This window comes from Anomaloglossus baeobatrachus, chromosome 3, assembly GCF_048569485.1.
Source record: "Anomaloglossus baeobatrachus isolate aAnoBae1 chromosome 3, aAnoBae1.hap1, whole genome shotgun sequence".
NCBI lineage: Eukaryota > Metazoa > Chordata > Amphibia > Anura > Aromobatidae > Anomaloglossus > Anomaloglossus baeobatrachus.
This window is the reverse complement of record NC_134355.1, coordinates 310,850,642-310,878,234: the sequence shown is the minus strand read 5'-3', so window position 1 is coordinate 310,878,234 and position 27,593 is coordinate 310,850,642. Positions and strand designations below refer to the sequence as shown.

Sequence of the window (27,593 nt, the reverse complement as noted above, 5' to 3'; positions counted from 1 at the left end):
CCTCCTCACAGTGTCCCATGCATGCTGCCCCCTCCTCACAGTTTCCCATGCATGCTGCCCCCTCCTCACAGTGTCCCATGCATGCTGCCCCCTCCTCACAGTGTCCCATGAATGCTGCCCCCTCCTCACAGTGTCCCATGCATGCTGCCCCCTCCTCACAGTGTCCCATGCATGCTGCCCCCTCCTCACAGTGTCCCATGCATGCTGCCCCCTCCTCAGTGTCCCATGCATGCTGCCCCCTCCTCAGTGTCCCATGCATGCTGCCCCCTCCTCACAGTGTCCCATGCATGCTGCCCCCTCCTCACAGTGTCCCATGCATGCTGCCCCCTCCTCAGTGTCCCATGCATGCTGCCCCCTCCTCAGTGTCCCATGCATGCTGCCCCCTCCTCACAGTGTCCCATGCATGCTGCCCCCTCCTCACTATGTCCCATGCATGCTGCCCCTCTCCATGAGCTCCTAATGCTGCCTTCCTCTTTTCCATAATGACACCTCCATGTTGCCCCACTCATGCTAAGACCACCAAACTAACGCTTATGCTGTGACACTCTCACACACACACTACCCCACTCTTGATATTGACTCCCCTACATTGCTCCACTCCATACTAAGTCTACACATGCTGCCCCTTCTCCATAATGAGCTCCCAATGCTGCCACCCTCTCATTCTGAGTCCCTACACTCTCCCCCACCCAATCGATTTTGTCATTGCACTATCCCTCAACCCTTGTCCCCTGTCTCTAGCATTAGCCTCTCTCTCCCACTCCCCCAGCAGCAGCCTCTCTCCCCCCGCCTCCAGCAGCAGCCTCTCCCCCAGCATCAGCCTCTCTCCCACCAGCCTCCCCCAGCATCAGCCTCTCTCCCACCAGCCTCCTCCAGCCTCAGCCTCTCTTCCCTCAGCATCAGCCTCTCTCCCCAAGCATCAGCCTCTCTCCTCCCAGCCTCCCCAGCATCAGCCTCACTCCCCAGTCTCCGCCAGCATCACCCTCTCTCCCCCCCATTCTCCGCCAGCATCAGCCTCTCTCCAGCCAGCCTCCGCCAGCATCAGCCTCTCTCCAGCCAGCCTCCGCCAGCATCAGCCTCTCTCCAGCCAGCCTCTGCCAGCATCAGCCTCTCTCCCCCAGCATCAGCCTCTCTCCCCCCAGCCTCCTCAGTATCAGCCTCACTCCCCAGTCTCCGCCAGCATCAGCCTCTCTCCCCCCATCCTCCGCCAGCATCAGCCTCTCTCCAGCCAGCCTCCGCCAGCATCAGCCTCTCTCCTGCCAGCCTCCGCCAGCATCAGCCTCTCTCCAGCCAGCCTCCGCCAGCATCAGCCTCTCTCCAGCCAGCCTCTGCCAGTATCAGCCTCTCTTCCACCAGCATCAGCCTCTCTTCCCACAGCATCAGCCTCTCTCCCCCCAGCCTCTGCCAGCATCAGCCTCCCTCTGCCAGCATCAGCCTCTCTCCCCCAAGCCTCCGCCAGCATCAGCCTCTCTCCCCCAGCATCAGCCTCTATCTTCCTTCAGCATCAGCCTCCCTCCCCCAGTCTCGGCCTCTGCCTCCCCCCAGCCTCAGCCTGTTCCAGTCTCTGCCTCTGCCCCCCCAGCCTCCCCCCAGTCTCAGCCTCTGCCTCCCTCCAGCCTCCCCCCAGTCTCAGCATCTGCCTCCCTCCAGCCTCCCCCAGTCTCAGCCTCTGCCTCCCTCCAGCCTCCCCCCAGGTCTCAGCCTCTGCCTCCCTCCAGCCTCCCCCAGTCTCAGCCTCTGCCTCCCCCCAGTCTCAGCATCTGCCTCCCTCCAGCCTCCCTCAGTCTCAGCCTCTGCCTCCCTCCAGCCTCCCCCCAGTCTCAGCCTCTGCCTCCCTCCAGCCTCCCCCCAGTCTCAGCCTCTGCCTTCCTCCAGCCTCCCCCCAGTCTCAGCCTCTGCCTCCCTCCAGCCTCCCCCCAGTCTCAGCCTCTGCCTCCCTCCAGCCTCCCCCCAGTCTCAGCCTCTGCCTCCCTCCAGCCTCCCCCCAGTCTCAGCCTCTGCCTCCCTCCAGCCTCCCCCCAGTCTCAGCCTCTGCCTCCCTCCAGCCTCCCCCCAGTCCCAGCCTCTGCCTCCCTCCAGCCTCCCCCAGTCTCAGCCTCTGCCTCCCTCCAGCCTTCCCCCAGTCTCAGCCTCTGCCTCCCTCCAAGCTCCCCCAAGTCTCAGCCTCTGCCTCCCCCCCCAAGTCTCAGCCTCTGCCTCCCCCCTCCCGCATGCACAGATTTCCGGTCTGCATTAGAGACACCCCCACGCTCCTTATGAATCTTCAGCTCTGCCATCACTTACTTGCTCCAGTTCCCGCCGCCATCTTCCCGGCTCACGTGAGTTTCCTCTTCTGAGACCGGCGTCCTCCTCGGCGTCCTGCTGTGAGTTCTGCATGTGACGTCCACACAGCAGTGGACGCAGCACAGAGGAAGGAGCTGATTGGCGCGCGCCTGTGACCCCGGAAGTGCAGGCGCCGGTGGTTCCAGGGTCAATCAGCTTCCTGTGCCCGGCGGCCGCAGTGCTGCCAGAAGGTGCCGCCCCCCGCAACCTGCCGACCCAGCACCGGACCACGGGGCCCTGCACCTTATACCAATACACATACATTACATCATCAATACTGCTACACCTCTACATAGTAACATTACTTTATATCTTATCACATACGTATATATTTAAGAACACATTTGGAACTCGACCACCATCTTACAAGGGTATAGAGTGACAGACTCTGCACTACACAAGGAGGGCAGCTAGAGAGTGATAGACCCTGGACTAGACATGAAGGACAGATAGTGAATGTCAGATCCAGCGCTCGGTGATGACCCACTGAATCAACACAAATCAGTTCATAGAGGAACCTTTCGTCCGCAGTGTCTAGGCTGAGGTTTCCAACTTTTCGTTAACTAATGGTTGGGAGCCACATATTTTGTAAGAGCATTTTTGCTGTAGCGTGCTGCTCAGGTATTTTCCTGTGAAGAGTCCCCTAAACTTGGCATCTCTGCAGGCACTATTACTGGTTTCATAGGACAAATCTAGCACTGCCGTCATTTTATGTGAACCCAGTGACATTTCATTCATTTCTGCCCACTTTAATGCCAGTTTTTATGACCGGATTCCATGAGGTCCAGCCTGGAGTGAACTGTATTTCATGTGGCATATCTCTTCTGTTTATTGGCATCTTGAGATCAGTAGTCCAAAGTAATTTAACTTTTTAAAAATACCAGTTATTTATTCAATTACCGTATGTAAAAAGTTGATGACTACCCATTGTGATGCCACATTTTATGGACAAGAAACCATTTGTACCAGCCTGGAGTGGACTAAATTTGTTGTGGGCCATGCCTCTCTCTGTGTTGTCGGTGTGAGATCCGTGGACCGAAGTAATTTAACTTTTTTAAAATAGCACTTATTCAAATCTGTAAAGTGGCTAACTGCTTGTTTTGGTGCCAGCTATAATGGCCACAACCTATTTGTGCTAGCGAGTAGTGAACTGATTCTGATGCGGTTCATCTTCTTCTATATGACTGAAGTGTGATATCAGTGACTAAGAATAATTTAACCCTGAAAAAAAACATTTTTTTTTCAAAATTGGCTATTAGATTCCCCATGATACCAATTTTTATGGCAAGAACCTGTCTGGTGATCATATAAAAGAGAAGTATTTTAATGTTCTACGTATTTCGGAGTCATGTACATTATTGATTTTTGTTCCTGAAGAAGGAATTTTTGAATGACTCCGAAATGCGTAGAACAATAAAATTGCATGTTTTAATCCAACTGATCTTCAGTGATTACCTCTTCTACTGGCAGCATGGAATAACCCTTCTAACCGTTTATATTGGGATCTGCAACAGCCAGCATGGCATACGAACCCTACAGTGGTTGTGTCTCACACAACCACATCAGGTGAGTGTATCTGGGTTTTTTCTTCACCTGGTAACATCAGGTAAGACACCATTTGTGCCTTTGTGTTTTCAGTTTTTATATCAAGAGCCTGTCTGAGACAGCCTAGAGCAGGGCTAGGCAATGTGCAGTCCATGGGCCACATCCGGCCCTCTGGCTGTTCCAGTCCGGCTCGCGGACAAAGACAGCTGAAGAGCTGAAAACAGCGGACCATGTGTCTTTGCCCGTTAATTAATGTGACCGTTATCTGTATTCACAGGATGCAACAATGGATGAGAACAATGCCGCTGGCTCCATCTTCCACCAAATAGCGTGAGGCACAGCAGACTCGATGACGTAATATCATCGCATGTGCTGTGCAGAGCGTCAGTGCACTGGACACCAGAGGAGAGTGCCGGGGGAGCAGGTGCGAGATGAGTATGTTATTTTTTCATGTACATGGGATGTTTGTATATAGGAGGCTGTGTGGGAGCTCATATTTTATATATGGGGCTATGTGGGGGCTCAGAAATGTATAGGAGTCTACTTGTGGGCTCAGAAATGTATATAGGAGGCTATATGGGGGATCATAAAGTATATAGAAGGCTATGTGAGGGCTCATGATGTATATAGGAGGCTATATGGTGCTCATAATTTATATTGGAGGCTATGTAGAGCCCAGAAATCTATATAGGAAGCTATGTGAAGACTTATACTCTATACATGGGGCTATGTGGGGCTCATAATGTATATAGGAGGCCATGTAAGGCTCATAGTGTAATTAGGAGGCTATGTGGAGGCTTATGCTGTATTTAGGAGGCTCATAATGTGTACAGGATGCTATATGGGGCTCATAAATGTATATACGAGGCTATGTGGTTGCTCATACTGTATATAACGAGCTATGTGAGGGCTCATACTGCATATAGGGGCTATGTGGGAGGTTCATACAGTAGGAAGGGCATTGTGTGGAGGCTCATACGAGTAGGGGACTATTGTATATAGGGGGCTCTGTGTAGGCTCATGTAGCGCCCCTGAGACCATCAGGATGCTACAAGGTGCTGCATCCCCACAAGGATGCAGGGCCTACCCCCTTAGGGACCCAGAACCCCAGTGCCGATACCAACAAAAACCCAGGAACGGTGGAGTACTCTCGGAACTACGCATCGACGGGGTACAGGACCCTAGGACAGGAAAGAGCTTCAAGCCGACCTGTTAACACCTGCACAGCAAAGGGGACCATCCAGGACCTTGCTGACCCTAAAGAATCCGAAGACTCAGTAGCAACGGGAGAACCGGGGACAGGACCAGAGACTCCAACCGCACAGGGTTCACGCTACCGTCAGGCAGACAGAAGAGGACAAACCACCGAACGGGGACCCCCAGTGTTCTATACCACGGGGACCCACTTACCAGAGACAGGTGCAGGGGAAGAAGGTACCAGAGAAACCAGACTGGCACTGGGATGAAGGGAACCTGGAGGCGAAACCAACTGGCCTCAGGCCCCCAGTTACCATCTCAAGAAAGTGAGTAAACCAGTTGCACTGAATACCCATGTGGACTCCCTTCTTCCGACACCCACTGCACCATACACCTGCTGGGGCAAAAACCATATTTGCGGAGGGACTACCATACTAGCCAATACCATCAGCCCCAGTAGAGACATTCAGCAGCGGTGGCTCCCTACACTTAGCTGCAACACCGCAAGTGGCGTCACGTACGTATATACTTTATTCAACAATCCCCTGTAAATATTCCCATTACAAAAAGGGCCCAGGGCACGGATCCGGGTAATGGCCACCACTGTGATATTCCCCGGACGTACACTGCACGGAACCGAATACCCCAAATCCCTGGGTGCTGCATCCATACTTTATGTAGGGAGCTGTGTGATGTGAGGGCTCATTCTGTATGTTGGGAACTATGTGATGTCTCAAGCTGTTTATAGGGAGAGCTGTGTAAGGCCTCATGCTGTATATAAGGAAGGGGGCTTTGTGTTGGCTCAAACTGTATATAGTGGGATGTCAGTATACGTAATTTTGCACAATAGTAAGTGATAAAATTAATAATATAAAATATTTATCATTAATATGTTAATATTAATATTGAGCAGAATTAATTTCTACCTATTGATTCAACCCTTCACACCAGTCATGGTTTATCATGTAGTCCCTCGGGAAAATTAATTGCCCACCTTTGGCCTAGAGTGAAATTAATTTGATGCGGAGTATCCCTACCTATGTGATGGTAGGGTGAGATCAGTGAACAAAGTAATTTAACCCTTTATCAATGGAAATGTTCTGTTATTGTTCTTTTATGCCAGAAGTCACTTAGGCCAGCCTGGAGTAAACTGTTTCTGATGGAGCACATCCTGATCTCTGTATTGGCAGTCTGAGATCCGTACCCCATAGTAATTTAACACTTTAAAAGTACCAATTATTTCAATACTTAAAAATTGTCTGTGTGCCCATTTTGATGCTCAGAACCCATTGTGGCGGTGTGGAGTGAGCTGATTATGATGTAGCGCATCCCATATTGTGTGCCTGCTCAATGAGTATTGTGGCCCAAGGTCATCGAACCTTTATAAAACACCAGTTATTTATTCAATGTTAAGATTGGCTGTCCACCCACTTTTATGCCAGCTTTAATGCCCAGAACACATTTGGGCCAGCCTAGAGTGAATATATTCTGATTTGGCGCTTTATATTCTGTCTGCAGTGTGAGGTCAGCAGCCCAGCTAATTCTTTTAAAACACCAGTTACGCCTCAAAACCCATAAAAATTGGCAGCGTGGCCACTTTGATGATTTTTTTTGCAGACAACCCTTTTGGGTCAGTCTTGAGTGAGCTGATTCTGATGCAGGACATCCTCTTGTCTGCGGATCAGTGGCCAAAAGTCATTTAACCCTTAGGATGACCTATGAGTGCCCATTATGATGCCCCGCTTTGAGCCAGTTGTATCATTTTTGTAGCTGGGCATCTCTCTGCATATTATTTTATCATTATGATAATTTTTGATCAAAATGAAACTTGTTAAAACGCAAAAATTGTAGATTGTAAGCTCTCACGAGCAGGGTTGTCTTTTTTTCCCTCTAAATAATGTATTTTCTATAACTGTTACTTGTTTGTATATGATCCTCTTGAATTGTAAAGCGCTGCAGAATATGTTTGTGCTATAGAAATAAAGATTATTATTATAAATAAGAATTGATTGCAATTAAAGAGACCACGTTCAGCATCGTGGTTTTGGTGCCCTCTGCTGGTCCACCTGGTGTACTCCATAAAGAACGTGTAGTGAGGGGAGCACAGCCCACCAGCTCGGCTGCCTGGCAGATCTGCTGCACACCTCCCTTATTCTCAGCCGCTCATTGACCACACAGGCTGCACCGAGCTCTCAGGGAGAGTTACATGATAGATGAGCTGAGGAGCTGGAGAGCTTGCTTGGATTCAGTTCTACTCCCATCATCTGCACCTGAGGCATCTATGTGTGATCTTCAGATTCAGCCAAGTGTGTGACTCGTCCTGTTGGCATTACAGAACCTGTGGCTGTGATCCCTGGTGCCCTCCCTTGCTGTGGTGCTGCCAGGTCCCAGTGTGTAGTGTCCTCTCCTTTGGGAGCCAGAAGATGCGCCCTGCCCTCTGAGACTGGAGAAGCAATGATTCCCGAGCAGGCAAACCATGTTGTGTCCACCATCGAGAACCTACCAGCGGAGACCATCTCCACCAGCCCTGGCCCTCTGCAGAGGATGAGGAAAGTGTTTAACAGGTGAGAGAGGCCATGTGTCCAGATGATGGACAATGTCTGGTGACAGGACTGGATCTGAATTATGGAGGGTTGGCATGGAAGTTTCCTGAGATAACACAAAGAGCTGGTCTTTTGCATCTTAAACAAAGCAGATCAATGACTTGAGGCTCTCTGGTGCTTGCTTGCTTTTCCATGATAGTTGTGTGGGGTACCATGGGCCCACCAGTCACATTGGGGGTCCACTGTTCAGCTGCATGCAAATATTACATGATCATTCACAAATTGACCTATGCTTCTGTATAATAATAAAGTGGGTAGGTTGTTAAATAAATGATGAATTTTGTAAACTATTGCTGATGTTGAAGGATTGGTGTCCACTCCTGGACAGGGGCCCACCTGGGAATTCTCCTTCTCTCCAGTGGGCCAATCCAAGCCTGGTTTTATGGAGTGTAAAAAATAAGGAGATCCTTGAGCAATGTAATATTGTCTCCGCATCTCCGGCTACCTGTGGAAGAATCGGCTTTGACTAGGGCGAGGAAATTCCTAGGTTCTCCAGTGAAAGCCTTGTACTATTCATAGCAGCAGATCAATCAGTGCTCAGGTTTACCTCCACTCATACTGCTAAGAATGACAAGCTGGAATGAGAACTAGACTTCCTGCAGCCAGCCTTGTATTACTCAGGTGGAGCTCAGTGGGACTGACACTGGTCCCTTGTTCAGAGGAACAATTTACCAAATCATTTGCTTGGAGAACACTTTGTTTTGACTTTGGTTATATGAAATATTAGATTGAAAATAACAGTCACAATACAGTTCAGCTAATGATGTATTATTATAATGTCCCTCTGTTTAATACAAGCGTATATGTGTAATTGTGTGCCCAATCCTTAAAGTCCTGCTCATAGAAACATTATAGAATGGTTTGTGTTTGCTTTGCATCTAATATTAACCCTTGCATCTCAATGACTTTCTGAAGATTATTAATTTCGTGATTTAGGCTATGTTCACATGTTGCGTTTTTTTCTGCGCCCAAAACTTGCTCTCTTGGCAGTAAAGGAGCTGCTTCCAAAAAGCAGGGTTTGCTGTGTTTTTCTTAGAAGAAAATCCTATGGAGTATGTCATTTTAATAATATACTGTTGCCTTACATTATACCGGTGCTATTTTGCACTTATATTGTAATGCCCTTATGTTATTGTAGGAGATATTGTCTCTAATGGGTTCTTGTGTACGAGTCCATCCATGTCTAGAAGGTTAGAGGTCACACTTTAGGGAACCACTGTGTTCTCTGTAATGATGACCACTTGTCTGAAGGAGTCCTCCTCATCCTCAGTGGTTGGTTGTGTAGCTTTATATAGGAGTCCAGGGTTATGCTCTGGCTAGAATATATCAACAGTTACAATATTTCAGGTATACCCCAACACTATTATGGTGTCAGAGTGCGTTGAATAAAATACTCATGGCACACTGTAATATTCCCCTAGATATGTTTGTAAATTCATGATTTTTCTTTCCCGTTACTTAATTTGTGTCTCCTCAATTTGTGATTAGACGTAAATCGAATGTGGTTCAGAAGGTACGATAGAGTGTGGTCCTACAATCTATAGCACATTTTCCTAAACTATAAGGCGCCCCCTCGTTGTGGGTAAGGCATAGTCAGGAAGGCAGTCTTCACAAAAGTGATGATAAGCTGAACAATTCCTTATCTGGCTCCTCGTGTCTTCCTTTTTTGTGGTATACAGAATTTAGGCGACACATCAGTAAATTGAGCACTATTTTTAATTTTTGCATCCACTTCCATGAATAGTAAGGCCCAGGCATCTCCCCGGTATGTCCTGTGAGACCCTAAAGGGGGCTTTACACGCAACGACATTGCTAACGAAATGTCGTTGGCGTCACAGAATTCGTGACGCACAGCCGGCCTCGTTAGTGACGTTGTTGCGTGTGAAACGCACGAACGACCACTAACGATCAAAATTACTCACCATATCGTTGATCGTTGACACGTCGTTCTAATCTCAAATATCATTGCTGTTGCAGGACACAGGTTGTTCGTCGTTCCTGCGGCAGCACACATCGCTATGTGTGACACCGCAGGAACAAGGAACAACATTGTACCTGCGGCCGCCGGCAATGAGGAAGGAAGAAGGTGGGCGGGATGTTCCGGCCGCTCATCTCCGCCCCTCCGCTTCTACTGGGCGGCCGCTTAGTGACGCCAAACGACCTGCCCCCTTAGAAAGTGCCCCCTTAAAGTGGCCTTAAGGCTACAGTCCCACCATGAGCGTTTGGTTAGGTTTTCATGTTGCAGATTTTCTGCACCTTCTATAAATCAGGTTTTTTAGTGCTTTTCTGCATGCGTTTCTATTCTGTTTTTGACTTTGTGCTTTTTGTTTCTCTTTGGTATTTCATGTTTTAAATAAAGCTCCTTTTGTTTTTGACACTTTTTGGTATTTGCCTTTAACAAACCCTTTTTGATTCAGTTATGGAAGGATTACGCACACTATTAGTTTATTTCCTCTGCGGAAACGCACTAAAACCTCATGCGTTTTTTCACATGTGGATTTTACACATCTAATGCAATTCTATAGGGAAAATCTGAACATAAAACTCAGTGTATCCGCAAGATAAATTGACATGCAGCGGATATGAAAAACGCACCGCAGGTGAGTTTACACTGAGTAGTAAAGGAGCACAGAGGGCAGGAGATTTCCATAGATTCATCCACATTGCTGGAACTGTAAAGACGCTGTGTTTAAGTAGTGAAAGTGCACAGCATCAAAAACTCACCAAAATCTCATATTAGGCACACAGCCTAAAATTAACAGTTTGAGAAGCCCTGATTTATTCACTATAAAATGATGCGCAATTAGCAGCTTTATACATGCAGTGTAATGATAGAAAAGGAATATTTAGTTGAGCATTCGTTTGTGCCTCTCTATATTTTCTCTCCTTTCCTATAGTATCTTTTGCTGAGAATGAGAATAGAGAGCCAGCTTCATTATTACATTTTCCTATTTTTTGGCTACTTTTTGGTATTTTACGCCTGTTTTTCATCTCGTTCCAAAAGGTTAAAGATAAAACTAAAGACATTTTTTTACTGTGTGCAAAATTCATGAACCACATGTGCCATTTTGAAGACAATGATGAATTGGGGCTAGAGTTTTTGATATTTCATATCAGGTCCCACTTTCAGCATTGTTTTTCTGCACACAAGCAGGGGTATAGCTTCAGCGGGTGCAAATTGTAGCATTGATCCCTGGGCCCCTGTGTCTGATGAGGTGATGTAAAGTTTAATTATTAACCGCAGAAGAACTCTTTCAATTAAATGGTTTGTCCACTACTCAGACAACTCCTTCTCAATCCCTATGTTATTTATAACTCCGGTGTCGGCGCCATTCCAACTGTGCTTGCAATGACTCTCCCGGGGCTCTTGGGACATAACAATGTCACGCGATCCCTTTCGGCCTAACAGTGCTAGCTTCACTCTCCTCTCATAGGGACGTATTTGACATTTCGAGGAAGTGATAGAGCAGCCGCAGCTCTCACTTCCTCTGGATATCTTGATTTGTCTGAAAGAGGGAAGAGTGGAGCCACAGGGATCATGTAACATAAAAATGTTACGTGAGCCCCAGGAGAGAAAGGGCCAACACAGCTGGAACGGCACTGACACCGGAGTTTAAGTGTTATTAATTTACTGGGGGAAAACATGGTGATTGAGAAGGGATTTTTTGAGTAGTAGAAACCCCCTTTAATATTAGTAATAATAATTCTGACATGCTTACTGAAACCAACTGTGTTTTATAATGCTTGCTTGGCACCTTTACTCTTGTAAATCCCATCAATTTCATAATAGCTGTTATTTACCAATTTACATCTATTTTGTGAAGTCTGGAGAAATACCTTCTAAATTAGAAATGAGTTTCATTTTCATGTTAATCTGTTTAAAGCACCACTCCAGTAGGTTTTTTTTTTTTAGCACTGGAGTGATGCTTTAAATCTAAGTCCTCTGCCCCCTGTTATACTGCATACTCAGTCTCCGATATCTTCACTTTGGACCGGTCCCTTCCTGTGTCCGTAATTTTCAGACTGTCCGGAAGTTAGAAGGTCTCAATTCAACTCTGTAAGAGCCAGAACGAGGCTCTCATAGAGATGCATTGAGTTGTGACCTCCAGTGCACTCCATGAAACACTGGAGCTGCCAGCCAGCAGGTCAGAAACTGCCAAAGACTGACCGGAGCGGCGATGATAAAAGATGAAGCCACCAGAAGATGAGTATAAGACATTACATTTTAAGCACCAATACAGCGGTGCAATAAAAAAAACGCTGGAGCGGTGCTTTAAGAATTCTCCTGAATCCAAAAATATAAATGGGACTAGTTGGAAGATGCAGAATTCGTCGTCCTGCTGTGATCACCTGAGTGTGGAACGGACAGAATCCACTCCAGAGTGCAGTGTGACACAGAATTGCTGCTCTTGTTAGTCAAGAATGCCATCGAAACTCAACTTTATATAAATTTCTCCGGCAATAGTACGGCATTTGTTGAAGCTTCTGAGAGATACTCATTTATTCTATGAAAGGAACATAGGCCACTAGTGATTAATGAACTGTCCAGACTGAATGTGCTTTTCTTTGTAGCACTGAAACAGGAAACACGTCCAGTATGGGACTTAGAGGGTCCTAACAAATGGACTTCAGCTGTATACTGACATGGCGACATGTGTCCTCAAAGTCTCCTGGTGCCTCTCCGGGATGCTTGAATAAAATCACTCCAATGATTGAAATTCAGTTACGTGTCTAGACAGTCCTAGAATATGGATGTTTAATAGCCTTGTGAAATCATTATACTACTATGAATTCACTGAAGTGCAGAAGTGACATATAATTCTACAATATATCAGTGTATGGGATGAGGGAGAAGAAAGGAAACACACAAATATATTAAAATATCAATAGTATTTAGAATCCACTATTCCTACCAACAAATAGTAATAAGAAAACAAATTTTTATTTTTCTTCCAAAAAACACACAAGTTGATACACTGGGTACACTAGAGTAGGGCATGAATAAATGTATGTCAGAGGGATTTAAAGGGACCTGTCACCTCGGAAAATGCTGTTTATCTGCAGATATAGGGTTAATCTAAGGTAAATAGCATTATAATGCTACTTGGCCATCTTACGGAAAGTGCAAGTACTGGGAGAAAATGAACTTATTTCCTCCCAGCAGCTGCCAGCTTTCAGTTATGGGGGCATCTGTGCAGAGCAATCGCTCAAGGAAAGTTCCGGTACGTGATTACATTCATCAAGCATAGTATAGTGAGTGGTAATTGGTAGCAGCTCCATGTGTGATGCCCTGGACTAGCCAGGTAGTCACATACATACCAACATAAACACCCCCAACCCTAGACAGTTACAACAGTCAACCAAAAAAACCCTTGTTGCCTCCCTCCAGGGTCTGATGTCCACACCAGGTGGGGCGGAGCCAGGCAATTGGCCCCGCCCACCGAGGAGTTCACAGGCCTGGAGGCGGGAAAGCAGTCAGTTGAGAGAGGAGTTTGGAGGTGAAAGTGAGAGGAGTGGAAACTGCGTGTGCCTGGGTAGGAGCCCAGGCACTGACAGCAAGGTTGGCAGACGGTGGTGGCCGTCTGCAGGAGTTAGCGGAACTCTGCAGAGCCGTAGGACCGGGGTCGGACGTTGGCCCGCCGGTACCGAACCGGGGAGCGGAGTGAAGCGAAGCACACAGGCAGGGCCATCGGACCCCGACCAGGCTTGGAGCCGCCGATAATAGTCAAATCCGAGTGTGACAGGAACCCCAGGGATTTCCCAACAACCAAGACCCGACAGAAGGCAACAGTCCACACCGAGAGGATATACAGCCACCGCCACAGGCTAGAGATCCAAGGGCCAGCGCCTGCGGGCAAAACGGGCTCCTACAGCACCTATACGCCAGGGAACGGACTACCGGTGGGCAACCACAGGAATCAGAACATTCTAAAAGGTGCAGGGAAAGACGGCCACCATCAGCTGTCCGGGGAGAGCACAACAACACTGCAGCTGGCTACGGGACCCGTCTATCCGGCCGTTTGGTTTACCAGAGACTCTGTCATTGATTGTCTGAGTGAGTACACCAGTGCCATCCGGCACTGCGCCGCGCTGTCCCTGCAACCCTGCACCCCAGCCATCCAGCCTCCCGATTACACACCGGGCCCTGGGATCACCAACCCCCCTACCCATGGAGGGGACAACATCCTCGCTGCTCCCTACCATCTCTCCCGGGATCCCCGTCACCAGCAGCGGTGGTGCCATCATCACCACGTCCCGTGGGTGGCGTCACGAACTCTCTCCCCAAACCATCCATCCCCTTTCACTCACGGGTGAGGAGCGCTGCTCAAGTCCCCGGGTCCGGCCCACCGCTCGAGCCACCGAGCAGCAGCAGCAGAAGCCCCGGACCCGAACATGGCGAGCGCGTCCCCTCCGCCCGCGACACATGCATGCTCCATCACTGAAAGCCAGTGGCTTCCAGGAGGAAGTAAGTTCAGTTTCTTCAGGGAGTTGCATTTTCAGTAAGGTGTATGGCAACATTGTAATTTTATTTACCTACATATTAACTCTATATTTTAATAGCATTTTCCAAGGTTGCAGTTTCTAGTTAGCATCAACCACGAAATAGGGAATCACTGTGTCATGTACTGTCCCTGGCCTAGAGGGTTTGTCCAGCCTTATGATGTCAATGACCTATCCTCAGAATTTGTCACCAATATCAGATCAATTGGGGCCCAGCTCCTGGCACCACCATTTATCATCTGTTTTAAGCCCTGTCTATTGTTTAGTGGAAGTTGCTGAATACTGCAAATAACCTCCCATTATGGGGCAGGAGCCACTAATCAATATCCAGAACCTCTGTGCTGTACTACATACATTGCTTAGACCGAGCAGTAGATATCATATGACCAGTGAGGGCGCCAAGTGTACCCTACCAATCTTATATATGCTAATTATGATAATTACTGCCATCGATATGTTAGTCTCGGACAATCCTTTTAAGATTTAAAATATATTCTTTTACCCAAAATAGCCTGAACAGTAGCTTACACTGGGCTCAAGACATCATGGTGGCACTCATCAGTTCCTGCGCTTGATAAGTGATAGGAATAATATTTCCAGAATCTCTTATGTTTGGCACAAGTGATAGTAGTGACTTTGGGCCATGTGTCTGATAACTCATGCCACGTTCTAAAATGGAATCTTATTTTATGAAGGGAACCTGTCACTACTTTTTTGGCCTGTAGGCTGCGGCCAACACCACCAGGCTCTTATATACAGCATTCTAACATGCTGTATATAAGAACCCAGGCCGGGGGTATAATCTAAAAAACACTTTAAAATACTTACCTAACGGTCGCTCTATGGTTCTAATGGGTGTCTCTGTTCTCCGGTGCCAGCGCCTCTTTCGGCCATCTTCGTCCTCTTTCTGACGTCTGGGTGCATGACGCGGCTACGTCATACACACTCGCCGGTCCTGCGCAGGTGCACTACAATACTTTGATCTGCCCTGCTCAGGGCAGATCAAAGTGCGCCTGCTCAGGACCTGAATGCCGGCGAGTGTGGATGACGTCGGACCCGTTATGCACCGCGGCTAGAGTAGAAGGAGAACAAAGATGGCCGAAAGAGACGGCGCCGGCACCGGACAATGGAGACGCTCATTAGGCCCACAGCGCGACCGTTAGGTAAATATTATAAAGTGTTTTTTATGTTATACTCCCGGCCTGGGCTCTTATATACAGCTTGTTAGAATGCTGTATGTAAGAGCCCGGTGGTGGTGGCCGCAGCTTATAGGCCGAAAAAGTGGTGACAGGTTCCCTTTAAATATTTATAAATTTTATATAATTTTATACCATTCTATCCCTTTGGGCTGTTTTTTATGATCTGAGAAAAATGTTTAATGTTGGGGGGATCTGATTGTAGACGGAGTAGTGATGAGTATGAGATAATGTGGTATTACACAGGACCATTATATACCTCTGATGGGCAGTCATACAATCCACTCGGCTACATATATATAACATATGCAGTGTCATTAGGTGGCGCAGAGAAAATATGCAAGAATAATGCTGTTGTACCAGGACATGAGCAATGCTCTTTTATCAGCAAATTCTATTTCGCTGCTCTTGCTGTCTGAAGAGATAAAATTTCATGTAATAGAATGTGGAAATTGTATGATTATTTTTCTTCTGGAAAATGCTTATACATATTCAGTATTCTGCAATTTTCTATTCAATTATCTTCCAAAATCATTTCATAACACTCTGCGAACCCATTATCTACAAATAAGAAAACAGTATGCACTCCTATTGTTAATGAAACCAAATCAACAAATAGCTGCAGACTTGAAGAAGATTATAGGGTTTTCTCCTTAAATGTTTTTTTATTATTTAACCAGTAATGTGAAGGAAGGCTCAGTCGTATGCAGTGTTCAGATAGACCGATAAACTGGGGAAACAAGCGTTTTCTTAAGAATGGTTGTTCCTAACTATCAGGACATCGAAACTGGCCGCCAATCTCCTGATGAGCGAGCAAAATGCTCATTTTTGGGGCATGGATTTGATAACTTAAAAAAATAAAATCATCGTTTTGGCAACTCATAATCCTGTGTAAACATGACATGCTGGTGAGAACAATGATATTCTATGTGCACAGAACGATCATATTAGCAATTGTTCTGTGAACATGTGGAAGTGCCTTCAGGCAGTCTAAATAGGCTATTTAAAGTGTTGTTCCCATCTCCAAGACCCTATCCCAATTTGTAGTAGGTGTAGTAATAATAGTAACAATATTAGCAAATATCTCCAATTAGAATGTAGTATATTTCTCCTTATTGACTATGTTGTTTACCTCATGTGCAGGGCATTGCAGGACCTTAGGTATGTATGGTTACAACCACACATCTAGTCACAGATCTCATAACCATGGATACCTAAGGTCCTACAATGCCCTGAACATGAGGTAAGTGACATAGTGACTACGGAGAATTATACTACATTTTTAATTGTAGGTATTTGCGAATATTATTACACCTACTACATATCGGGATAGGATCTTGGAGATAGGAATACCCCTTTAACACTAGAACTACTGAGGTAGTCATTTTGACTACTTTGCACCATGTATTTCTATATAGGTGTCACGAGGCCAGTAGTTCTAGTGTTAAGGACAACATATTAGCTTGCATGTAGCTGATCTGCGGTTGTAAATATAGCATAGTGCTACTATTACACCATCTAAACATGGCGGCAATCATCTGCATCACTATGAAAACATCAGCTTAAAAAATCATTGTTTTCGGCAGCATATTATACTCTGTAAACAAGATGTGCTGATGAGTACAATAATATTCTATGTGTAAAAAAGGATAATTTCAAGGGGTTTTCCCACGAAAAAAAGTTCATTTTAATCAGTGGATCTTGGCATAATAAAACGCTGCAGATTTGGATGTGTTTAAAAAAAATGTTCCTGTGCTGCTGAGATAATCTTATATATGTGTCCCTGCTATGTACTGTGTAATGGCCGTGTCTGACCGTACAGGGACATGGTCTGATCATACCACATCTAATTGACAGGGGAGGGAGTAAAAATGTACACAGATTGAATAATTTGCAATCCTATGCTGTGCTTTCTTTGAGGTAAACATTTTCTAAAAACAGATGGGGAAATGTTTTACCTCAAAATAATTCTATCTGATCCTGTTCTGTATAGTCTGTATATTCTTGCATCCTCCCGATCAAGTTGAAATTAATGTATGCCACAAACACCCACTAAAATTTGATTGGGTATTTTGCCACTCTAGATTTTGAAGATGAACTTTAACATTGTGGTTCTCTTTCAGCCAAGTAGCAAAATGGTGTCTTCCAGTGTTGAGACCCCCATCTGCCTCTTCCACGAATACATTGAATATAAGAAAGGGTAGCCCAAGCTTGACAACGCCTGAAAAAAGAGACTACAGTGGAACCTTGGATTAAGAGTAACTTGGTTTGAAAGAGTTTTGCAAGACAAGTAAAGCTTTCTAAAAATGTGTAACTTGGTTTAAGAGCAATGCTTTGCAATAAGAGAAAATACTCACCGTGCACGCTTCCGGTTCTGTCCTTTCACTATGCTCTGACCCGCTCTGGACGTAACTTTCTGTACATATGTACTGTATACTGTACACAGTATAACATTGTACCGTATATACTATATAGCATATCTATCAATTTGCATTTGTGGATACAGTATTGCACTTATTGATATCCAGTGCAGCACATTGCTTATACTGTACCTCTCGCACACCAACAATTCTATTATAAGCTAACATTCAGTTTAATTTGTTTTATATGCTTTTACTGTACTGTACAGTATTTTGTATTAGTGTACTGTAAATTTTATATGAATACAGTGCATTACATTCTATTACTGTAATAAGTTTGTATAAATACAGTAAATATTTTTGGGTCATGGAACGAATTGTCTGCGTTTCAGTTATTTCCTATGGGAAAATTTGCTTTGACATAAGAGTAACTTGGTTTAAGAGCTCATTGCTGGAGCCAATTATGTTCGTAATCCAAGGTACCACTGTGTATTGTAAAATGATTCATAGGGTTGATTAGTATAAAATAGTAGTTCCTCTAGTTCTATTTGCACTGCAGTTTCTTCTTCTGTAAATACTGATGTTACATATTTGATTTACCAGGAGGGCACACGACATTCATCTTTCTAACTGTGCAATAAATGATGTTTCCTTGATGTTTACTTACTGTTACCCTTTGAGTCTGCAGGTCATGAGCAGCTTGTTAACATACTATAAAACTCATAAAGATTTTAGAAAGCGCTATGTAACATCTGTCTGGCTTATTTACCAGTCATAAATGCTGCTTAAATATCATTTAATTCTATATGTTATAACCAGCATCAGAATGAATATACATTTGCTTGTTATTGTTAATCTGTATAATTGATATTGTGCGGCATCATTATTTGCTTTCATTGTTTGAGCTCAGGCATATATTATCTTTATACAAAGTTGCATGGCTTATTATTAGATGAATTTTCATTTCATCATTCTTAAGGTACCGTCACACTAAACAACTTACCAGCGATCCCAACAACGATACAACCTGATAGGGATCGCTGGTAAGTTGCTAGGAGGTTGCTGGTGAGAGGTCACACAGTCAGACGCTCCAGCGATCCCACCAGCAACCTGACCTGGCAGGGATCGCTGGAGCATCGCTACACGAGTTGCTGGTGAGCTGTCACCAGCAACCAGTGACCAGCCCCCAGCGACGCACTGAAGCGATGCTGCGATTGGTAACTAAGGTAAATATCAGGTAACCAACCCGATATTTACCTTGGTTACCAGCGCAAGCAGCTACACGTGCAGAGAGCAGGGAGCAGCGCACACTGCTTAGCGCTGGCTCCCTGCTCTCCTAGCTACAGCACACATCGGGTTAATTAGCCGATGTATGCTGTAGCTACACGTGCAGAGAGCAGGGAGCAGCGCACACTGCTTAGCGCTGGCTCCCTGCTCTCCTAGCTACAGCACACATCGGGTTAATTACCCGATGTGTACTCTGCTACACGTGCAAGGAGCAGGAGCCGGCACTGACAGTGAGAGCGGCGGAGGCTGGTAACGAAGGTAAATATCGGGTAACCAAGGACAGGGCTTCTTGGTTACCCGATGTTTACCGTGGTTACCAGTGTCCGCAGAAGCCGGCTCCTGCTGCCTGCACATTTAAGTCCCCTTTACACACTGAGACTTTGCTGCACAGAGGGAACAAAGGACCAAAGAATGGTCCTGAACGATTTGTAGCGATCAGCAACTTCACAGCAGGGGCCAGGTCGCTGATGTGTTTCACACACTGCAATCTCGCTGGGGAGGTCGCTATTACGTCACAAAACCGGTGACGTTACAGCGATGTCGTTTGCGATGTTGCAGTGTGTAAAGCCACCTTTAGTGGTGCAATAAAACATATATCTGTTTTTTCCATAAATTTGGATTTGACATAATTAACTCTTGGAATCTAATATGTTGAGTTTCTAAGTGGTTGTTTGTAATTTGGCCAGATGAAGGCACTTCACTATTACCAAGACGTCTTAATGCAGAATAGAATTTATAGGTTGCATTATTGTATATTACTAGTGATGGGCAAGTAACTATTTGTGTTCGGATTATTCATAACTAATCCCAAAGTACTATTCCACGTATAACAAACCTAATGCAAGTCAATGACGAATACCGGAATAGTACTTTGGGATTTGTTATGAATAATCCGACCATGAATAGTTACAATTCGCTCATCAGTGTACATTATATATGGCTGGGCCTTTGTTGTTGTTCTAATGGCTAATGCTTATATCATGTTCCCCAAAAATAAGCCCTAGCAGGAATTTTTCAGCCTCTTTGGAGTATGCGTAAAATGTAAGCCCTACTCCAAAAATAAGACCTAGTTGATGTTCATCATATTAATAGTATCCTGAAATTTGGCTTGGGCAGCCCTTTCAGAATATGTAACTTATTTCAGTACCTTGCCCTGTTGTGTTGCTGTAAGCACCAGGAAATGTATTGTTGCGCACCGTCTAGCTAAACGTATGTTAATGCGAAATTAATATTCACCCATATCCATGACCACACTCTGTGCCGGCGTCAGTGATTGGGTCGCCCATTAGTGCAAAATTAATATTCACTTGTTTCCCCGCCTACCCCTCTGTGCCGGGGTCAGTGACTGGCTGCAGTCAGACTGCTGTATTACTTGACCATGGATCGCATCGCAATCCTCGGACTAACCGGCGGCTCTCCTGACCTGAAAGTGACCGCATGTACTTCTACGCAGCTGTCACGCTCAGGTCAGGAGAGCAGACGACCAGTCAGATGATTGCTATGCATTCTTCAGCAGAGTAATACAGCAGTGGTGGGGAAGTAAGAAGCGGGCATATATTTGGCAGTCCGCTGGTAAATAAGGAGACTGGCATAAGAGATGGAAGTACGGTGTCCACACACTGTACTTGTGATTAAAACCAGAGATGCATTGCTCTTCCATTTGCATTCTAAATACTTCAAGAAAGGTATGCATTTAATAAGCATTAAATAGTCTTTATAAACATGCCTTTTGTTAGGGGTATAAATCCTTGTTGAAAGTCTCCCTTTAAAGGGTTTGGTTATGTAATAATTTAAATGGTTAAATGTTGGCTAGTTGGCTGCTACAAATCATAGTGCAATACATAAGATTAGTACAACTATGGCCAAGAAAGGCATGATCATCCTAGAGCAAAGTTCATTATTACTCTATATCAGGGCTGGGCAAAGTGCGGCCCACAGCCCACATCTGGCCCTCTAGCCCACGGACTGAGACAGCTGAAGGGCTAAAACAGTAAACTGTGAGCCACACCATACCCTCTGCTACCCCGCCACCGCTGCTGTCTGCTGCCCAATGTCACCGTGTATAGTGGTGTATACACTAGTGGATAAGGGGCCACTGACTCCTTCTTCCACCAATCAGTGAGTTAGACAGTAGATTCGATGATGTCACATTTGCACATGTGCTGTGCGAAGGATCAGTGCATCAGAGCAGAGAGCCAGAGGAACAGGAGCAAGATAATTCTGTGTTTATTCTCTTTCTTGTCCATATGTTTATACATGTAGCTTATAAAGTATATAAGAGGCTATTTGGGGCTCATGCATATAGGAGGATGTGTGAGGCTTATACAATATATATGAGGCTATGTGAAGACTAATAATACATATATATATATATATATATATATATATATATATATATATATATATATATATATACTCGTATAGGAGGCTATGTGGGGTTCATAATGTATATAGGAGGCTATGTGGGACGCATACTGTACATAAGTGGCAATGTAAGGGAAGGCTATGTGGGTGTTCATGCATTCTTTAGGAAATGTGGAGACTCATCCTGTATGTAGGGGTCTATATGAGGGCTCATGTTATATTTAAGAGGCTATGTGACATATATAATGAAGTATAGTTTGAGCTTGGTCCTACAGTTAATGTCTAATAGACAGGGGCCTTGGATAATTTCTGAGTTGGGCACCCAGCGAAACCTGGCCATGATTGTAGCCAACCCTAAGGGGCTATAGGTCATTTATCTTTAGATTTTTAAATCAACAATTAGCAGCTTACCGATCAAAATATATCTTTGTACCGTGTTAGCCAGTAGAGATAAAAAAAATTTTGTTTAAAAGAACTGAAGTCCTCAGTGGTTGATACCACATTTTTTTTTTTTTACTGCCCCATTCTATGTCCTGTTGTGTATAAATATGTGACTCTTCAGATTTTGTGTTATACCATGCCTGATGAAGAGACCTGAGTAGTCTCGAAAGCTTGCTATTATTACCATCTTTTCAGTTAGCCATTAAAAGGTATCAACCACTGAGGACTTCAGTTCTTTTAAACAAAATTTTTTTTTTCAGCTTAACGATCAGAACCCATCTGGTGCAAATTGTCTTAAATTGAAGGTTTTCACAATCTTCTACTTACACAGATAAAAAATGGCATAAACAAGAATATTAAACTTCTTCTGGATACGGTCCAAGATCTGTGGGGTCAGTCTTTTTTTATTAATGGAAGAAAATCCACTGGTGATATCGTTGTACCTTCCACGTCAGTTGTATTAACAAAGTCTGAAAAGCTTCCCAAACAGCACCATATATCTTAGCTTTTTGAATCCTTTTATAAGTCATGGGAGGCTGAGGTTATCTGGTGTCAAACCTTGTAGCTGAAATCAAGCTTGTACCTAGGTATATCGGATCATCATGACTATTTTACCACTAGGCTACAAACAATTACTACATTTTCCACCTCTTTTTTATCGTAGATTATTTTTTTTGCCCTTCTCAGTATTTCCGTCTTAAACTATTTCTTAAAATGCTCTTGCAAACTGGCGATGCTTCAGAATTGTACTGTGCAAGGTGTACATCTGTCTACATTTGTGAACTGCTATGATCAGTAAATCCGCGGAGAAAAGTGGACCCATTGCTCATAGATGGCAGATAATGGTCCTGCTCCTCAACACATTATGTTTTTGTTCAATAGAAAATAGATTTACTTTTCCCTGTGAAATATACCACCTGGCCCTGGCTTGTCCTTGTGCTCTTGTAGCGCGTAATACTTTCTGTGTAACAATAAATGAAAGGGCTGAGGAAAAAATGCTAGATGTGTTCTTTGTCCCGTTCACCTTTTTAAATCATCCATTACACTGAACATTGGATATTATTTTCTATTTTCAGTGAATGTGTAGATTTCTGGCTTACCTGCTGACCCCAATGAACTTGTCGATTGTGGTGGAAGTAGTAAGAACTCTATAAGCATGGGTTTCAATTTTTAATGAAACGTCTTTCTTTTTGGCAGAGAGAGCCAAGGACCCCTGTACAATAACAGAATTTGGATCCCTTGCTCTAGAATAGTGTTTCTCAACTCCAGTCCTCAAGACCCAACAACAGATCATGTTTTCAGGTTTTCTTCAATATTAGACAGGGGATAATTCCATCACCTGTGCAACATTAAGGAATTCCTGAAAACCTGAGTGATGAAAACCTGAAAACATGATCTGTTGGTTGGTCTTGAGGACTGGAGTTGAGAAACACTGCTCTAGAATATCTCATCATAGAGCAATCCCTCTTGTATCTCTAATAATCTGCCAGTAATTTGAGCTATGAAACTCATTAGTCCATACCTGCAATCTAATACATAGCAGGAAGCTAATTTGAAGTTGGCCACCTTGTCTGCTGGCCCCTGTGGATCTATCTGCTCATATGGTATATCAGCCAGTGAAATTTCAACCTATCATACCAAGGTTTAATGAAAGATGGTTTCTTTGTTACGGCATACATCTTTCTTGGAGACCACTGCAGTAGAGGTTCCCAAATGACAACAATATGATGAGTCCATCTACTTGAGATCTGTAAATGGAAATTTCCAGTGTATAATTTGCATAATTTAGGAAATTGATGACTTATATAACTTTATGTGTTGCACTGATTCCAGAGTAGAATCATAACTAAACAGTGTTTTTAACAGAAGAGTATACAGCAATGAGTTGTAAAATAATAAGATAGCAGCTTGGATGCTTTTTAATTTGGCTCCATTAGGGCACAGCTGTGATCTGTGACTACCTCTTGCCCCATACTACTCTTCCTTCTTGATTGGGCTGACCATTAGGGAATTTCAAGACAAAAGTGAGATAAAAGAATTTTCCTGTGTTCACATCTGGTTTATTGTCTGTATTTAATGCATTACTCAGGGTGTATATGTTAAATGGATGTCTCTGATGGGGGCTATATAGTGATATCTGTTACCCATTTTGTGCCATTAAAAAATAAAATAAAATAAATATATATATATATATATATATAAATATATATATATATATATATATATATATATATATATACCTGATGTGTACATTTATTACTGGGTATTGTTGTATGTAATGACATAGTCCATCATGGTATTCCATACTTTTGTTTGAGGTATGATAATAGATATCAGCCAGATAGTGGTTAAAAATGATCTTTTTGATTTTTATATGCTGTATATATCAAAAATATAAACTCAACACTTCTGTTTTTTCTGCCAGTTTTCATGAGCTGAACTCAAAGATCTAAGACTTTTTTTCCTCTGAAATATTGCTCACAAATGTGTCTTAATCTGTGTTAGTGACCACTTCTACTTTGCCAAGATAATCCATCCACCTCACAGGTGTGGCATATCAAGATGCTGATTAGACAGCATGATTATTGCACAGGTGTGCCTTAGGCTTGCCACAATAAAATACCACTCTAAAATGTGCAATTTTACAGTTTTGGGGAGGTCCAGGGGGGGTCAGAAAACCAACCAGTATCTGGTGTGACCACCATTCACCACATTTTCTATGCATAGAATTGATCAGGTTGTTGATTGCCATCTGTGGAATTGTGGTCTACTTCTCTTCAATGGCTGCGCAAAGTTGCTGGATATTGGCAGGAACTTGAACACGCTTTCATACACACCGATCCATGGCATCCCAAACATACAGTATTCAATGGGCAACATGTCTGGTGAGTATACTGGCCATGCAAGAACTGGAATGTTTTCATTCTTCAGGAATTATGTACAAATCCTTGCAACATGGGGCTGTGCATTATTATGCTGCAATATGAGGTGACGGTCATGGATGAATGACACAACAATGGGCCTCAGTGTGTATACAGCAAGTAGATATTAAAAGCAATCCGAAATTATATTGAAAACCCTGTTGAAGGGAATAACATTGATTATCTTGCTATAATGTTATCTGTCAAGGAGTTTCATAGTTTCATATGTTAGCAAGTGAACATTCAAGTCAAAGCATTCAGGTTATTTCTACTATGTAGTGGTTGGTCCTGGCAAAGTGGTCCAAGGATGGACAGTCGGTGAAGCAGCAACACAGTCATGGCTACCCAAAAGTATTGAAGAACATTGGGAGTCAAAGCTGGCCTGTCTAGTCTGATCTCACATAAAAGATACTATTGCATAAATGTTGACAGTGCACTAGGGTGCACTATGGGAATAAGGCATGACATATAGGTGGTTTGGAAACTGTTCTGTTGGAAATGTACCACGAGTCTAAACTAAGTACACCCCTTCATAACAATGTTATTAATTATATAGTTATATAGTTATTAATGTTATTAATGGTAGTGAAGTCTTATAACAGGATATTCTCCCTGCTACACAGCAAGCATTTCTCAGGAAAGGTTTGAAAAACATGGCAAAGACTCCCGAGATCTCATTCCAATTGATCCTTTGTGGCATGTTCTGAAAGAACTAGTCCAATTCATAGAGGCTCAAACTGCAATTTGCGGGACTTAAAGGATCTGCTCCTAATGCCTTGGCAGATATCACAGAACACAGTTGGAGGTCCTGTAGAATCATTAGCTGTTTTGGCTGATTGGTGATTATCTCAATACTTCATTGTCCATACAAGTAAAATATATCTTTGTACTGTGTTAGCCAGTAGAGATAAAAAAAAATTGTTTAAAAAAACTGAGAGTCCTCAGTGGTTGATACCTTACCATCTTTTCAGTTAGCCATTAAAAGGTATCTGTCACGAAAAGGGGGCAGGAAGAGGAAGGAACACCCCCCCCTTTTCACCCGACAGAGCACGTGACTCGCTTTCTAGCGCCCCTCTTATAGTCAGGCCAATTATGGAATTGCCTGACAATAAGCAAGGAGGCCGCTATTCTACTATGCCGATGATTGAAGGGTTCCCGGTGAGAGTAAGGTATATATTCCCCCGACTCCCGCGGGTGGAATATATCTAATCCTACCAGATCTCACTGGTTCCCCCACAATGATCCTTGGCGTAAACTTGCTGCCACCAATCGATTACGATAACTATTAAGCCGAGCCCACAGATGTGGGATTCAGGATCGAGATAACAGAACAGCCCAAGATTAAATTGTATATTTTTAATCGCCATAAGGGCCCACTAGATACTACAATATATACAATATGAAATTTACAGAATATATATATATATATATATATATATATATATAAAATGTCAGAGTACATTTACAGATAAGACGTGGTCACAAACAGAGTCAGATCAAGCAGTTACCTTATGCGTCTGGCCACAGGGGGACACCGTTCGACCAGGGTTCCATGGACTTTCTCACATGTGTATAGTACGCATGACCCCCGAGTAAAGACAAGCCAAGAATGCCCACATTGTCTTTATCAAACTGGCTACAATCCATGTCCTCTCCCACCTGGTGACCTCGCAGGGGTGCACTGCTCCACCCCTGTCTTGAGTCTAAAATAATATCCCAAAGTGATTATTGGCCATAACTTTGCCTGGAATGTCGTAGGCGGACAACAATGCTTTCATATTTTCAGTTATGATGTTATCTTCACAATGATAGGACACATGATTAGTCTGCTGATACCCCACTGGCCAATATCAAGTTTGGGATACCTACAGAGGTCCCACACCTATATAAAATATGTGCTAGAATCGTCTGAATGTCTGGATGCGATATTTCTGCTTGACATGTTTATAGGAAGCACGGCTCATGAGAGAAACATTTATTCCTGGCTCCTCTCTGTCTCGGGTGTACAGGTTGCCTCTAATTAGTTTGTCACTTCTCTGCAGCGTCACAGCGGGGGGTCTTCCTTTCCCTTACTGTTCTCAGGCCTAACCAGCTCATCTAATTTCCATTTCATAGGAGTTTGGGTGGTGTCACACACAGCGACGACGACAACGACGTCGTTGCTACGTCACCATTTTCTGTGATGTTGCAGCGACGTCCCGTCGCTGTCTCTGTGTGTGAAATCCAGCAACGAACTGGCCCCTGCTATGAGGTTGCCGGTCGTTGCTGAATGTCCAGCTTCATTTTTTGGTCGTCGCTCTCCCACTGTGACGCACACATCGCTGTGTGTGACAGCGAGAGAGAAGCGAGCAGGGAGCAAGAGCCGGCGTCTGGCAGCTGCGGTAAGCTGTAACCAGGGTAAACATCGGGTAACCAAGGGAAGACCTTTGCCTGGTTACCCGATATTTACCTTCGTTACCAGCGTCCGCCCTTGCTGCCAGTTCCTGCTCCCTGCTCTCTGCACATGTAGCTGCAGTACACATCGGGTAATTAACCCGATGTGTACTGTAGCTAGGAGTGCAGGGAGCCAGCGCTAAGCGGTGTGCGCGGCTCCCTGCTCTCTGCACATGTAGCTGCAGTACACATCGGGTAATTAACCCGATGTGTACTGTAGCTAGGAGTGCAGGGAGCCAGTGCTAAGCAGTGTGCGCGGCTCCCTGCTCTTTGCACATGTAGCACAGCGACGCGTGTCGTTATGATCGCTGCTGCTTCTGCTGTGTCTGACAGCTAAGCAGCGACTTACAAGGTCGCTGTTGCATCACAGAAAATGGTGACGTAACAGCGATGTCGTTGTCGCTGTCGCTATCTGTGAACCCA

At 44.5% G+C, this 27,593-nt stretch overlaps 1 protein-coding gene across 1 annotated transcript in view; it reads left to right on the top strand.

The window, feature by feature from the left end:
* The first annotated feature begins 7,167 nt into the window (after positions 1 to 7,167).
* The window catches only part of SLC35F1 (solute carrier family 35 member F1), a 563,999-nt gene continuing 543,573 nt past the window's right edge, over positions 7,168 to 27,593 (top strand). Inside the window, exon 1 of the mRNA XM_075340020.1 lies at positions 7,168 to 7,628. Within this exon, the coding sequence (XP_075196135.1) occupies positions 7,519 to 7,628 (110 nt within the window). The 5' untranslated portion in view covers positions 7,168 to 7,518. The remainder of the gene's footprint in view (positions 7,629 to 27,593) is intronic.